This window comes from Mus caroli, unplaced genomic scaffold (assembly GCF_978045245.1).
Source record: "Mus caroli unplaced genomic scaffold, Mus_caroli_1 scaffold_11, whole genome shotgun sequence".
Classification (NCBI taxonomy): domain Eukaryota; kingdom Metazoa; phylum Chordata; class Mammalia; order Rodentia; family Muridae; genus Mus; species Mus caroli.
This window is the reverse complement of record NW_028227266.1, coordinates 6,815,846-6,833,149: the sequence shown is the minus strand read 5'-3', so window position 1 is coordinate 6,833,149 and position 17,304 is coordinate 6,815,846. Positions and strand designations below refer to the sequence as shown.

Below are 17,304 nucleotides of genomic sequence, written 5' to 3'. Positions count from 1 at the left end.
ATATATAAATCCTTGGATACCTCAATAACAAAATTAAAAATAAGTATCAGTGAATGTTGATTGAAAGCTCTGTCTCCAGTACCTATAAGTCCTCAATGCAAAAAAAAAAAAATGTAAAAAAAAAAAAAAAAAAAGAACAGTAGAAGTAATGAAGCAGAGTCTGTGTATGCATCCTTTCTCTTCAGCACCCTCACATCCTTCTGTCAGGTCAGTAGCTCCTCAGTTCTTAGAGAATAAGTCACTTGTGATTTCTGATTCTACTTCCCCTAGAATTCACTTTGTCATCTTTATCCTGCTTACATCACTTGTGTCTCCACAACTGTAAGTTTTACCACACTGTTATTGTCAAAATGTCTGCATAGTGATCATGAGTGAGGGTCTCAGTCATCAGTAAATATACTTGGTATTTCACCATTAAACCCTTTAGGTGTGTTACATTTGGATATGTGCATAGTATTTTTGAGTATCAGTTCCTCATCAGCAAAATAAAACACTTTAGAACAATAAGGGGACTAAAAGGATGCTGCAAGAGTAGTTAAAGAACATATGTATATATGAATAGGTAGCTAAGAATCACATAATGATGTTTTGCATGTGGCAAGTATCGAGTAATACTGAAAAAAATTACAGTCAGCATCATCTCTATATCTTTAAAAAGACTGATTTAAAATGATATTGAAACCATAGGTTGTTATGATTATCATAATTTTTAGAGAACTATTATTGATCACATATTCTCTATTAAAACCATAGAAGAGCATAAAATATGTCCAAATCCAAACTCAACTTAGAACCTAGGTTTATCTATTCAACATCACTAATGGGCAGATGTGATTCTCACAGCTAAAATCCTAGCACCTGGAAGTCTGATACAGGATGACTGCATTAGTTCATGATCAGCTTGATATACTAGTAAGTTCCAGGCCATCCTTGGCTACACCCAGACAGCCTGTCTTCGAAGTAAAACAAAGAAAAACAGAAAAGAAGATTAAGAACCTAGCACACAGCAGGCAAGAATGTTTATTTAATGAAGAAAGAAAGGAGGAGGAGGAGGAGGAGGAGGAATGAACAAAAATGTAGAACTCTGTCCAGTAATCATATGAGATGCTGGGTACAGGATGAATATACTCTCTCCTGCATACAGTGACAATAATGGATATTTATAGAGGGTAAACTGTAAACTAGGTTTATGTTTGATAAACCCACACTCTGTCCCTTAACAATGATATTTCATAAGCAATTGAGAGGGCCATCACTGGGTAAAGATTCAAAGATGTTTGCATGCTCATATGGATATCAGTTTAAGGGATGTAACTCCAACCATAGTGAGTGGTTCCAAGATTCAACTGTGTTCATGTGCATGTGAAGAGCAGAGAACAACCACAAACATTTCCCCAGTCACTATCTACCCCTTTTTGAGATGGGGCTCTCACTGCTTGTCCACTATTTTAACTCTGTTTCCCTGTCAGCAAGACCCAGATATCTATCATCTCCATTACAAGTGTGCACCTGTATGCTGGCTTTTTTTGCATGGTTTCTGAGCACTGAATTCAGATGTCCATGTTCATGGAGCAAGCACTTTACACACTTAAATGGATAAAGTATTATAAACAATGATATCTTGTTTCAACTAAAATGTTCATAATGCTTCATGATACCCTTGACTTTGCCTTTTGAACTACACAGCTTCAAGTATTTATTATCAAATTCCTTACTTGAAGAAAAAAATGTCTGCTAATGTTCTACTAGACTGTGGGGTGCCCCAGGAATGTGTGTAATGAAGATGCAATAATTTATTGACCAATGAGTCCACCTTTCTGTACTATCCCCCACTACCCACTAAAGAGTGCTTTCATGTACTTGAGTGTAGAGAAACTGGCAGGAAAACTATAAATGAAAATAAGATACTACCGTTGTGTTGAGTTCATCGTTCATAGCATAATAGCTTCATTCTATAAATATTTTCTTCATATGTTCAAAATTTACCCCCAAAATAATCTATATAGAAGAAATTATTGAAAGTGTCTTTATAATATCTAGCATCAGATATAAATGAGGTAGGAAAAATGCATGAATCAGATTTATTCAGTTCACTTTATGTCAACTAATTTTTTTAAATGTGAATTTATTCAATAACTAATTACTCAATGCCAGGCATCATTCTCTGTGATCTGGTTCCTGGCCTGCAATGCTTCAGTAATTATTTTCTCACTAAGGACGTACTCCATGTGTAGAAGATGTTATACCTAGCAAATAGAACCATGTGCAAAATTGAGCATTAACTAAAGACGACTTTATCCTTAATATAGCCTAAACAAAGATTACAATTAAACCTTGTGGACACAACAAATGAAGAGAGAGACTTCTGCCCAAGGGCAGTGCAAGGATAATTGCCTTGAGGGAAAATATGAGAGTTTTGTCAAAGCATAAGATGGATTGAAAATTGATCACTTAGCTGCTGAGTCATGAATTGCAGGAGCTTCCTAAAAGGTTTTAATTAAGCAAGGTATAAAAAAAATGCAGATAGAATGGTTGAGGTTATATCATTTAAAAAGAAAATATGCAAATTGGCTGTACTTGCCTTAAGTGGAAAGCAGTAAATGAACTGGGGGAATGAGAAGGCAGCCATTTACTTTGCAGTGCACTTTCCATGGAGCTGGGATGGTCCCAAGTGCTCTGCAGCACACAGCAGTTGAAAACACATTTACTAGAGGAAAACACTCAAGCATACATATTAGTTGATTATAGAAAATTCTCCTTTATCCACAGTATGATCCAACATGATTACTGCAAGTCTTATACAATTTAGAATGGTGTTTAATCTGGATGAAAAAAAGACCTGCTACTTTATTAAAACGCATAATGCTTAGATTGACAAAGACAATTTTATACTCAGAGTCAAAGACACCATCTTTAAAATCAGCCCATCAGTGAGTTTTTCAATTAACGTGAGGAGGAGAGATATCTGTGTTGCTTAGAGCAGACTTTCTAGACACAGGGGCCAGAGGTGATAGAGAGCATCTGTAGACACCATGACCTCAGAGCTAAGCAGGTGATTGTGGTTGATTCCAGTTTCTCATCTATATTCACTTGGGAACATCCAGGTAGAATCTACAGGTGGTCCAGCTGACCAAGGCTGGTGATGTATTGGGAATGAAACGGAGAGTGCTGTGATTCATGTAAACTGAGTCCTAGAAACCTGGCTGGAGGATTAAGAGAGATTGAAGGACATACAGATACATGAACAGAAATGCTGGGATTGGGTTGGCTAGTTGCTCTGCTGTAGTAGCACCAGCAGCAGCCACAACCCCAGGGTAATTCTTTATCCAGCAGATTCAAGAAGTAGGTATACAGATTAAAGAGGAGGCAAGTTTGACTAGTCTAGGTAAGTGGTCTCCGGCAGATTGGCTCTTTGTTTCTTCACATGCTGTTTTTATCTAAAAGTCATTCATACATAACATCTGTAAGGAAACTAGAGCAGGGCTTTGCCATTCCTGTGAGCCTGGCAAGGGAGGGAACACTTTAGCATTCCCATTAGCTGGAGGCACTGGGGTCCATGAACATTGCATACGTTTGTGCAAGTTCACAGTACACGTTCACTGTGGGCTCTACCCACTCCATACAGGAGAGATGCTGAAGAAAGGGAAGGTATATCATATAACAAAGATTTGCAAACTATCTGAGAGACAATAAAGAGACTTTTGACTTTCAGGAATTCTTGTGCAATTTTTGATTTTTACTATTTGGCACCTCTCCCCCATCTCTGTCATTCTTTAATATGCAAAGACTCTACACACTGTATTCTTTATTCTCTCCCTCATATCCCCTTTCTCTCTGTCTCTCTGTCTCTGTCTCTTCCCCCCTCTCTCTTTCTGTGAGTGTGTGTGTGTGTGTCTATGTTCAAACATGAGCAGGTGCATATGTGTGTGCTTTGTTTTAAGATTGGTTCTCATTATTTAGCACAGCGTGGCTTCCAATTCACTATCTGTCTGCCTCAACATTCCTAGTGCGGGGATTACAGGCATGTGACATCATTCTCAGCTTCAGCTTCAGTTTCCTAAAGTTTTGATGAACTAATGTTGATCAGAATTTAGGAAGAAATGGATGTAGGAATTCACTAATTACATTATTTGTGTATTTGTTTATATTGACCATAAGTATTTGACACATTAGGTTTAGAGCCACTCCCAGGATTAATATTCCTTCCCCCATTACATAAATGAACTTAAATGCATCATGCTGTATTTGAGATTACTTCCTCATATATACCATTTATGATTCAAGTAGCATTTTGTAACTTATAAACACCAGAGAATAATTCTAACATCAAAGCATGTTTATAATGCTTTCTGAACAATTTACATTTTCACAAAAGTACTTACAACTTAGTTTCACTTAGAAATGAGTTTCAAAATGCCTCTTTCAATGAAAATTGACCCAGCTTCCTTTATTTCCAAAGTATAGTTGGTGAACCTGGATGGTGTGTGTTTCTTATAATATGGAACAGAACAGATAAGGCAGAGAAAGTCCTTGTTTATCTGACATGCTGTAGATCACCACAGAAAACTCAAGCCTGGGAAAAGTTTCATTAGCACCTTTCGTCACCCCTTCTACATTTACCTTATCGCATCCCAGCTATATCTTTTTTAAAATTAATTAATTTTTTACACTCCATATTTTATTCCCCACCTCCGTCCACCCTCCGAATGTTCCACATCCTATATCTCCTCCCCATCCCCCTGTCTCCAATTGAATGTCACCCCACCTGACCTCTAAACTCCCTGGGGCCTCCAATCTCTTAAGGGTTAGGTGCTTCATCTCTGAATGAACACAGACCCCATAGTCTGTATGTGTGTTGGGGGCCTCATATCAGCCGTTTTATGCTGCCTGCTTGGTGATCCAGTGTTTGAGAGATCTCTTGGGTCCAGATTAATTGAGACTGCTGGTCCTCCTACAGGGTCGCCCTTCTCTTCAGCTTCTTTCAGCCTTCCCTAATTCAACAACAGGGTTCAGCTGCTTCTGTCCATTGGTTGGGTAGAAATATCTGCATCTGAGTCAGCTGCTTATTTGGTCTTCCAGAGTACAGTCAGGCTAGGTGACTTTCTGTGAGCTCTCCATAGCCCAGCCGTATCTTATCCACCCATATCTTTGCATAATAGAGTATATTCTTGAGATATCTACAATTAGTTAAACTGGTATTCTGCAAAAGAAATTTTACCAACTAATTTTTTGGAAATTTGCTATTATGCTTTATTCAGAGAGAGATCTTCTGTGAGGATGTCTTCTGTTCACACAGATGAACAGCAAAGCAGGCTGATCTGAATGTGATCTTTCGGGTCACTGTAATATCAAAATACATCTCAGGTCATTATTATTCTACAATTTTCTTGTTTTTCACAGTTGACTTCTAGGCCACTTCTGTGCTTCATATCCTTTTGGAGGCTCTAATTTTGAATTGTTGTTTCTTAAAATATTATTTTTATCACAATAAGTAAATTAAAGTGGTACGTTATACATATTAAAGACTTGGAGTATCTGTGTGAAGTATGTGTGCAATTTTTATAATCATTTACTAGTTAGTTTAAATAAGTTGGTATTGAAGCAGGTTTTGCCTTTAGTGACTTTGGTGAAGATGAAAAGACCCTGAAGCTACACTGGAGCCCTCTGACACTCACTGCCTCATCACGTGATTTCTGTTTGTCCTTCCAGCAGAGGAGGCCAAAAGAGTCAACCTCAAATTCTTGTCATGCTCTGGCCTTTATATTGAGAGCCCTTTCTGAAGAAAAAAGATTCAGACTCTACTCCTGAGAAGCAATATGTTTACATTTAAAGACAAGCCACATGCATTTCTGCTGCACACAAGCACACGTTTGAGCACTCTGTGCTAATGAAGCTCATAAAGAGAGACACATTCTCAGTGCCAGACACCCACAGAGTGGCCTTGTGGCAAATGCATTTATGGTCAATGGAAGAATTTGTTTTCTTTTTTAGATAATTAGTTTTTGTTGTTTTTCAATAATAACACCCCACTTGATAAAATAATTGAACTTGTTTGTTCTTTTTTCTCTGTCTTGCCTCCTTATTCACCATGTAACAACAAATTCAGTCTAAAGCCCTCAATAGTTTGCTCATTCTGCTACTGACACACAACTATATCATCACTGTCTGAGTCCTTCATCACTGGCTGTGTTTGAAAAAGCCCTGATTATGAATTTAAATATTAAGAAAATTATTTTTCATTTAAATAAAATAAGGTATGCCTGGTGGTCTGACCTTCATGTAACCCCATCCACAGGGGAGGCTGAGATCGGGGTTTCTGGAGGCCTTGATAGACCTAGGTCACATCATGAGTTCAAGATCAACATGGAAAAATGAGTGAGATTCTGTTTTAAAATGTCTAAGTGACCAGAATGGCAAGACACACCTCATTGTTGTCTACTGTCTTAGAACACAGAAAGCTCTGGATTTATACTCATAACCATAGAAGGGGTGGAACAATATGTAAAAGTAGTGACTGTTTCCTCACATCCATCCAGTGATTAAGTTAATCAGTTTTTAGGTTTGTAAACAATTAAGTTGAAGCTCTAAATTCTATTCCCATAAAACATATCACTTATAGAGAAAAACCTTAAAAGTAAAACAAAACAAAACAAAACAAAAAAAAACAAAAACAAACAAAAAACAAAACAAAAACCCTAATTTACTTTTAATAGAAAGACTGATGAACACTGTTTTCAAAGCATTTCTTACTGTGGCAATGTAATGCTACAGATGTCAATTCTGAGACAATATTTATCTAAAAGACAATTATTTGCAAGAAATTGGTCTCAAAATCATGACATTTGGTGAAACTAAGTCACTGGTAGATGATGCCTGTGAGTGGTATGATGCATAGATCAAAAAATAGCAGTTAAAAACAGATAAAATTCCATTGTCCCCTTCAGCAACATGTTCTGTTAGGGCTGCTTTTACGTCTGTGTAAATGTAATGTAACTTGGATGAAGGCAGCTGACCCCAGCACTAGTGTCTCACATACATGTGAGTTTAAATAGCTTTAATATGCCTCATCTATGCAAAATAGATGAGTATAATTCAGAGGTTCCCTTTTACCCTCCATAAAATGAAAGAACATGATATTCACATTCACTCTTACAGAAAAGAACATCTCAGGGCCTCATCATATTTCACTAGAGCACAAAGCCTCTCTCATTTTGAAAACTCATGCTTGGCTTTACATAACACTTTACCATGGCAACTAACAAGGTAGCAGGCTAGTCATGTGCTACTCCTAACCACGGCTCTGTGTCTTATTGTGAAAAACAGGCTTTCCTCATTGAAAGATCAGTATGTAGCAAATAGAATTAAAAATGCTCAATATGCACAAATATATTGTTTAGTACCTTTGTGTCAGTACAGAATATCCAGTAAATAGATATAAAGAATATGGTATTTTGTGAATACTATAGACTTATTTAAATTGTTCTATCTAAAACTAGGTGATTGTAGGTCTACCTGTCAGACCTTCCCAACAACAGAAAATAAACAAGAAGAATCATTGCCAAGATAATAGAAAAATGAGTGAAAACTGTCATGGTATTTTATTTTAATTTTAATTTTTTTGTACATGACATTTAAATGCTGTGTTATATTGACAGATCTGGGAAATTTTAGTGGCCGGACAAGAAGCGCAGTCTCAGTGCGGGAAGGCCAGGGGGTTGTTCTGATGTGCTCTCCACCGCCACATTCTCCAGGTATAGTAACGCCCCTTCTAGCTTATCGCTACTCTCATGTACTGTCTGCTTCACTTCGTGCACTGTGTGTTCATTCTCATAGACAGGGTGAGACCGGGAACCACCCCAGTTTACATGTGTGTGGTTGATATGATACATATCAGCATGCATGTGTAATTACTGCTCATGCATCTGATGTTTCATTGAGTGGGAGGTTGTGGTGAGTGCAGTTGTTTTCTTCTCATTCTGTTGACTGTTGATATTATGCCTCTGCCTGAAAACTTGCAAAACTGTTTGAGGTATCAGAACTGAGTGAGTGACTACCAGAGTCCTGGGTTCCAGAAGATAGGATTCATAGGTGATTGCTTATGGTGTTCTTTGCCATACTGGAGCAAAAGAGCTAAGAAAGCTCTTCATTTCAAACAAAGATACCATTAACCTATTTCTGTGTTAGCAAGAGTCTTGCTTATCAAACTGAGGAAAAGAGTAATTGAAAAAGGTAATTACCTCTTGACGGTGTGAGAAGCACAACAGTAAACTATGCTGCAAATCCTTTGTACCCCTTTGCCAGTTTGCTACCAATTTCTTCAAGTCCAGTGGTGGGAAACGTGTCCCTGCTTGTAACTCAGTATACCCTTTCTGAAAAACAATTTGAGAGTCTGACATCAATTAATGGGCAGCCAGATGGTGAATTCTCCAAGCCACTGTAAGAAGCCTCACTTTGACTCTAAATGAGGCTGTATGTTAGTCTGCTCAAGCTGCCAAACCAAAATGCCACAACTTGGATGGCTTAAAAATGGGACATTTTCATAGTTCTGGCTGGTGGAACACTAATGTGAGGGTGGGTGTGTACAGGATTTGGCGAGGGACCCCTATCTGGCTTGTACAGAACTTTTCTGTGTTCCTACATATTGCACATGAAAAAGCTCTAGGTAGGTCTGAGAGACAGAGGGTAGGTTGAAGCCACCATCTAGTTACTTATGCTTTCTTTGAGTGCATCTTCTATCTTCTTCTTGGCTTAGCCAGTGGCCCTCAAGTAATGGTGAATACTCCTGCCTCAGCTGTTCCCAGGTCTGTCTCTATCCACTGCAGCCATATGACCTGCAGTGTGCATCCTTCACAGCCATATCGTTCTTCAAGTCCTACCTTCTTAGCAGAAACCCCCTAACTTGCCTTCTTGAGTATTTGCTTCACAATCAGTTTGCACTTTTATCACTGTGCTGCTTTTTTTCCGTAAGACCCATCCTTTAACACCATGTAAATATACTTACTTTATAGTGTCATCTTCTGTTATCCTCAGTTATAATGTAAGTTCCACCAAGAGAGAAATTCTTCAGGCTTTGTTACCTGTTACACCCACATGGCTGAGACAGAGACTGGCACTGAGTTGAGGCTGAAAAAAATTAATAAATTAATTTATACATTATATTTAAGATAACAGACACAATTTAATGTTTCAGGCAGAAATTACTATCAGGGACTTGGGCAGGAGGGCATAAGTAAGACTAGAACAAAGAGGATCAGATACAAGTCAAGAAAACCTATTCAGTCACTTCCCCTTGCTTCAGTGTATTATAATAAAGATAACTGAGAAGTAGAAAAAAAGAACTCAAATTCATAGCATCCGTATTAAAGCCGCATTATAACATGTTATATTCTCCCTAAAGCAGTGACTGAAACCTGAAGTGTTAGAGATCACTGTCATTGAAAAATGGGAATTTTGGGGGGCTGGTCATGCTCACTCTAATACCTAGAAAAAGTGTACTCAGAACAATTGCTGCATAGCCAGGGTAGGTGAAGGTAAGAGCCCAGGCTGGGTCTCTGTCCCATGATTCAGGAGCTCTGACTACTTCAGCTGTCTTAGCTTTGATGACATGAAACCAAAGGCTAAATCAGAAAACAACCATAACCTTGTATGAGATCCACATCTCAAACCCAAATTCCAGTTTCATCTAAACAGCTACGCAGACCCATATAGATCATGTTCTTTGCTATGCCTTCTTCAGATTTGTTTCCTTTATTTTCTTCCTTGTTTTAAATAATAATTTTTGCTGTTTTATTTAGGCAAATCTTATAATGTGACATAAGGTATCAGTAGTAAATATGTCTAATTCTTTGTAGCTTTCCTAGAAGACTGGCATTTCTGACATGCTATGAAATTCTTCATAATACAATTAATATCCCCATTTGTAGCACAGTACACAGCATTTAGTAGGTCTTCAATGAAAGCATAAGGAATTCCTGAGTAAATCCTGGTTCTAATCGTCAAGCTTTGCAGCGTTTTAGAGAAACACCAACTCTCTGCTATTAGTTCTTTGGAGCCCATATTCATGACATATGCTTGCTTCATTGCTGACCACATTCTAGTACTGTTCCCTCAAGAAGAACACCTACTGTGAGTCACTGAGAGAGAGATGAAATGGAGAAATACATCAGCTGACAGAGAGGATTCAGTGGTCAGAAATATCTCAAAGGTTTATTTCTCAATCCTTTCAAAAGGATGTACAAAGCACTGTTTTTTTTTTGACTAGTGAAAACTAGGATGGACTATTTTGCTACATTTTCATTTTACTGCCCAAGACATGATCATGAAGGCCTAACTGGGAACATGTGAAGAAACCATCTTACCTATGAACTTTATGAGGAAGCCACTATCTACCTAGAGACTATTAAGTTAATCTTTCCAAAATGATTTTCATTAAACAAAAATTAACTTCTGTCTGTTTAAACTTTTTCATATTCAAGATATAAAATCTGGAGAAAATAATCTGTATAAAAATGTACAAAAAACTCTTCTTAAATAGTATCTTTAAAATTAGTTCTTAATTTTAATTAGTTATTGTTTCTGGGTTTTAGAAAGTGGATTTTATTTTATTTTATCCCAGTCTGTCTCCCCCTCTCTCTCCCTCTTCCTCTCTCCTATCTTCTCTCCCTCTCTGTCTCTGTCTCTGTCTCTGTCTCTGTCTCTGTCTCTCTGTCTCTCTGTCTCTCTGTCTCTCTGTCTCTCTTCCTCTCTCTCTGTACCATTCTCCTGATTAGCTTCAAATTGGCTAACCTTAAACTGACAAACTGACATGATCATACTGTTGTAACCTACAAAGAACTAGGATTGGAGGTGCTCGCTGCTACCCTTCTAAAGAGAGCAGTGATTTCTATCTCATCTAAAGCATATTTGGTATAATTATATGCAGAAATAATCAAAAGCTTACATTGAAACCTAAAATTCTCAGGAGTAAAAAAGAGAAGCTGTGGAGCCTAGGCACGTGACTCAGCAGGTGTAAGGCTCGCCAAACATCCCTGGCATTCATCATTGTATCTCACTACCAGGAAAAGGGAGCTCAAGTCTATAATGGATGTATATTTGAATATGGCCCTCTATAGTATAGTATTCACACTGTCCTCAGAAATGTGTGTGACTTATTATCAACCCCATAGTACCAATAATGATCCAAGCTTTATGAACATTTTGTGAAGGACTACTGCTCACTTGTATTCTCATTTAAATATTAAATTTTCCATTGTTATTTATAAATGTATCCATAAAACACTAACATACACATATAATATTTTGAATACCTTATTTTATATTTACTTATAATTTAATACATGAATACAAAATATTCATAAGATTCATAAGATGTAGCTAGTTGTATCTAAGAATGCAATTTTTCTTCAACTGATTATAAAATTAACAGTTCAGGAGTGATATCTCTACATGCCCTCTGGGGAACTGTTTCACATTTATCAAACCTCCAAAAGTTGACATATATCATGTAAATGACTAGGTCACAGTGACGCTGTATCACAAAACATGAGAAGCATGCATTACAGCCACTGCTTAACATCTTTCCAGAGACCACTACCAGCTTCTGGGGCAAGACATAAAATGAGCATTTAAGTTACAAATCTCAGCCCAGCAGGCTGAATGTTAAACTGGAGCCATGCGAAATAAATCAGAAAAATCAAGACCTGTGCTTTGAAGCTGTTCTCCTTATTTTAGCAAGCAGATTTTAAGTGATTCTTATCCGACCATGACTCTGTCTTCATAATCATGTGAAGTTCTTTCAAACTACATTTCAGATGAAATACATTTTTGGGACTTGGTGACTTTGTATTCTCCCCAAAGTTAACTAGAGCCAGCTCTGAAACAAGCCCTCTACCATTAAACTCTCCCTTCACTAGCCAGTATTCCTTCTGCCAGGCATATCTTCCTGGGTTTGAGATTCCTCTTTTTTAGATTCTATTTTTTTTGATGGTTTGTGATGAATCTATGAGAGTCTTTAGGTTATGTTTTCTGGAGATTCAAATAAAAGTTTGTCCTTCACTGAGTTAAGAAGCTCAGTTCACCAGGTTCAAGTGCATTCTGGTGTAAGAATGACCAACCATACAATTCCAAATTCAGCTGTGCAGGCAAGTTGACAGGGCACGACACAGCCTGTTTATGTAAGGTTATTCTACACACTTATGTTGTACCTGGATGCGTAGGCTTCCAGCCAGGGATTCTCATCCTGCCTTTGACACTTATTACTGACTTTATTTGCTAAATTAGCCCTATTGTACCTATAAAGGGAATAATAAAAGCTATCTCATGGATGGTAGTATTAACAGACAGTTTATGTAAGGCAATTAGCCCAGTGCTTAGAGGGAAGTAAGCATTAAATTCAATTTTGCTTGAAGATTCATCTTCCAGAATCCTCTTTAAAATGCAAATGGCTCTGAGAAAGGTGATGCTTTAAATCACTATCTGCTAACACTAATTAGTAGTTGTCAGTAAGTTGACAGTAAGGGAACAGCAAGGTGAAGAGAACTTGGAAACATGAGTCTGTACCTTAGAGATGAGAGAGATGTTCCTTAGGAGAGAACCACGGTCAGAGGAACAGGGACCCCCACCAACAGCCAGGGAGAGAGATTCTTAGGCTTTAAGTGACCTCTGTATCATAGGCTAATTGGAAACCCAAATTGTCTACTTGCATGTTCACATGCTCAAAGTAATCTATATAGCATGATAGCAAACTCTGCAGGCATCAAAGTAAATTCTGCATCTATATAATTATTTTATTTCTAAACATTCTGTGTGGGTCCTTCACTCTGGCAGAGCTTCTTGGCCTTATTTTAATTGTTTGGTAACTATTTTCTAGTGGTTGAATCTATCTTACAAATCTGCCTTTTTAACTTTATTACGTAGCAGTTTTGAGAGGCTCTAAAGTGTCACAGTGAGATATGTGAGTTCTGTCTGCCCATGTTATCAGCAGTGAAACCAGAAGACATTGATGAGATGCAAAAAGATTCTTAAAACTATATTTCAGGTAGAGCAAAATTTCAAAGTGGTCAATTAAGTTGTCATTATGGCATAACTATGATTCTTTTTCCTCTAAAAATTATTGTTGCAGGGAGGACATAAATTGTGAGATTGGACTTCACAAATTTTTTGACGTTTCACCTAAATCTTTCATCTCCCAGGATGAAAGAGGAAAGGAAGTCAGTATTATATATCTACCCTATGTATTTGATTTTATTTTTATACCTGCATTATACTTTTGCTACCTATTAATAGCTTAGTGTTATTAAGAGAGATATTAAAGTCCAGAGATCAATGCTCTCAGTCCCACAGCTGATGAGCAGAAACTCAGATCCAAAGCTATGTGACTCTATCACATACTCTTTCTACATATTTCATTGGTAATTTACATAAAGTCTGATGCTAAGCAAACATAGACCATTGATGAATCACATTTCTTAAATGACTCAGATAAGGTATTTTAACATTTAATTTGATTGACAACTAATCATTCATCCCTAAATAAGTTATTTACTTATTGACTTATTTACCATTTTGTTGTTAGTATTTCTCCAAGGGGAAAAAAAAAGATAATACAAGTGTTTTACTCTTCATTTACCCAGAGAAAGATTGTTTTAACACAAGCCACAATAACCATTTAAGCCTTTATTCCAGGAGCTGCAAAATTGTTTGTCCAAGCTTGTTAGCCATCAAGAGATACATTGACATGCTTTTAAAATCTTATGTGGGTTTTAAAATCCATCACTGTATTGTTCTTGCCATGTCACTGCTGCTGTGAGATGTCTATTGTTGATGTTGGTGGAGATGAAAGCTCAGGTTTTTTGCAGTCCTAGGCATTTGATGGCACCTGACACAGTTTGTTCATAGAATACTAAATATCAGCCAGTAGACACAACATGACTTTCTTTAAGACCATTCAGGCAGAGTAAAACAGGTGACATAGGTTGCACAACCCTGTGATTTACTTATTGGATATAAAATGTTAACACTGACTATTTCATTCATTTAATTGAATTTGACCACATATTCATAACCACTTTATATGAGTCTTGTATCTACCCTTTTGAAATACAGTATGTGATGATCTAGAGAAAAGGGAACCAGAGAACCTAGTGGTTCTGTTAAGTGGTACCTCACACTTGCTCAGTGTTTGTGCTATACTGATGCATCTCCACTTCTGTTTGACCATGGTGGCTAGCCAACCAATCAAATTATAATGAAGTTGAGTTGAAATAATGAGCTTTTAAATATACAACTCTGATTTCTTTAAATGCTTATACTCTTGTATTCTGTTAGGAGTGAGGCATATTTGTACCTACTCTGATTCTAAAGGGAAATATGGCATAAAGAAAAACAAAACACAGAATCAGGAAGTGGATCTGAACTGAAAGGTTTGCCATGACTTTGTTTAGTAGGAATGATTAAATCTTTGCCCCTGGAACTAGTGACATAGCTCAGTTGGTAAAGTCGCATGCCACCAAGTATTAGGATCTGAATTTGATCCCCAGAATCCACATTTGGAAAGAGAAGCACAGACTCATGTACCTTGTGCTCAGACCTTCATTTGTGTACCATGTCAGATGTACACACATGTACACATATAGACATAAACAGAAAACATTAGGTGGTTGAAAAATATTTTTAAAACCATGCTTACTTTCTGTTCTTAAAAACACAGAGCTATTACTGTACTTTAAATAGAATATTGTTGGGGATGAACAGAGGACGCAGAGGATATAAGTATGGTCGGTTATTTCTGACAATCCAGATTCTACTACATTATGTGTGACTCACATCTATCTAAATCTCCAGGTCCTCAGAGGATCTATCTCCCTCCTGTGTGCTGTGTGGGCTGTATATTCACTTGTATATATGCAGGCAAAAGAGACACATCCATAAAATAAATAATTTAAAATGAAATAAGACATTGGTGTTATTTTCCTTAAGCCGCCTCTAAGGTAATTAGACACTGTGGCAAATCTTTAACAAGAAGAGAGGGAGGCTGATCAGAAAAGAAGCAAAAACAAAGGAGAGCAAGCCACAGGACTCCTGCTCTAAATGAAGTTTGATCAGCACTAAAACTAATGGACTCCAGAATGCAAGTAATCAGTTAACTAGATTTTTTTTTTTTACCTCTCTCTTAATGCCGTTATTAGTGCATCCTTTGTTGTATTTGTTCACCAATCTCTGCAGACCTCTTTGAGATTAAATTCCTCCCAAGGAGTGTCAGCCAACTTTTCCATAAATGAGTGACTGTTAAATTTTCTTGGCCCGTTGTGCATCATAGCATCTCTTTCATGAGCTCACAGTTCCGGAACGTGAAATAGCCATTGGAAATATGATAACTAGTAAAGCTGTGCCTGTTAAAACATAACATTCTTCACACCAACATTTGAATGCAGAGCTTCACTCATCCTTCAAGTCTTCTCCCAACTCAGTAAGAAGGTAAGCAACAGCCACTCCTGTGGCTGACCTCTCACCTGAACCCAATCTTATAGCTGGATGAAGTAACTCACACCACTCAGAAGCTGAGGCAGGAGGATCAGTATGACCTCAAGACAAGTATGAGCTACACAAGAGGTTCTTGTATCCCTCTCCCTTAGCTCTTTTCCCAAGCAGTAAAGCAAACCAAACTAAATATCCAAAAAATCCCATGTTATTTCCTGGGCCTTGATTGTTTAAGGGTTCATTTGAAAATTTATGTTTTATTTCAAATTCTTCATGACCCTTCTAAGATATTGTAGTATATATGTTGACATAGGGCATGGAATAAACATACATTATTTAATATACTTTGGCTGTAAATGACAGAAAATGGGGCAAACATTGCTTGGCACTGAACAGAAGGAAGAATCAGCAAAGGGGTGAGCATGCTTTATTTTTCAACATGATGAGTTTCAGAAAATGATGGGTCTTCCTGCAGGAAGTGTTTGGAACTAGTTTGGAAATATAAATGGGAGATTTGGAGAAGGAAGTATAGACATCCCCAGTGGGGAGAAGGCAGTGATAATGCCCCAGAGCCAAGGAGCTGTAATCACATCTTTTATCAATATCAGTTGAGCCCAATGGCGCCAGCTCCGGGCCACCTTGGGCGCAAACTCGGTGGACAATCCCAAGATCCCCAGAGGACTCTCCACCCTCCAGGCACCCTAGCACACCCAGGATCTTAGGATCACTGGTGAGTGGAACTCAACATCTGTTCCAAAACAATCGTAAGGGGCCGGGGCTAGCAGGAGCAGGGACTCAGGAAACCCACCTGACCAGCTGCTCGGGTTCTTTCAGGTAGGCGCTGGTCTACCTTGGTTTCGAACTCTGCAGACAGCCCACAGTCCCCCAAGGAGGACTTCCAGTAGCTCTAACATGCCCAGAATCTTAGGATCCCAGGATCCCAGGAGCTTGGTCACACCAGGATTTCAGGGTCTCAGAGGAAGCTTGACTGCCAAGAACTCTGACACACCCAGAATCTCAGCATCACAGGATCACAGAATCACAGGATCACAGAGAAATCTAGACTCTGAGGAGTTCTGACTTAATAGGGATTACAGGAAGGACAGGCTCCAATTAGATATATTGAGAGCAGGGAGCACTTGAGATAATCAGATGGCGGGAGGCAAGCATAAGAACAGAAGCAACAGAAACCAAGGTTACTTGGCATCATCAGAACCCAACTCTCTCACCATAGCAAGTCCTGAATACACCATCACACCAGAAAAGCAAGATATGGATCCAAAAATCACTTCTCATGATGATGATGGAGGACTATAAGAAGGACATAAATAACTCCCTTAAAGAAATTCAGGAGAACACAGGTAAACAGGTTGAAGCCCTTAAAGACGAAACACACACACAAAAAAATCCCTTAAAGAGTTATAGGAAAACACCCAAACAGGTGAAAGAATTGAACAAAACCATCTAGGATCTAAAAATGGAAGTAGAAACAATAGAGAAATCATAAAGGGAGACAACTCTGGAGATAGAAAACTTAGGAAAGAAGTCAGGAGCCATAGATGCAAGCATCACCAACAGAATACAAGATAGAGAAGAGAGAATCCCAGGTGCAGAAGATACCATAGAAAACATTGGCACAACAATCAATATCAGTTGAAACTTGACCCAGACTTTAATGTCCAAACTTCAAAATTCGTGCCAGCTTTTAACTTTTGTGTTCTGGAATCAGAAAGATTAAACTTTTCTACTTGTCTGTAGCATAAATTTGGAACTTATAGTATGTTCTTATTGTAATTCTTCTTTCTGAATTTTGCAAGTTTATGGGCC

General features: G+C 37.9%; 1 protein-coding gene across 5 annotated transcripts in view; it reads left to right on the top strand.

Annotated features, from left to right (window-relative positions):
• Positions 1-17,304, top strand: part of Cntn5 (contactin 5) — a 1,232,986-nt gene that overhangs the window by 796,632 nt on the left and 419,050 nt on the right. For all 5 annotated transcript variants that reach the window (XM_021171282.3, XM_029481828.2, XM_029481826.2 and 2 more), the window contains one exon: positions 7,656-7,751. In XM_021171282.3, coding sequence (XP_021026941.1) covers positions 7,656-7,751 — 96 coding nt within the window. The remainder of the gene's footprint in view (positions 1-7,655; positions 7,752-17,304) is intronic.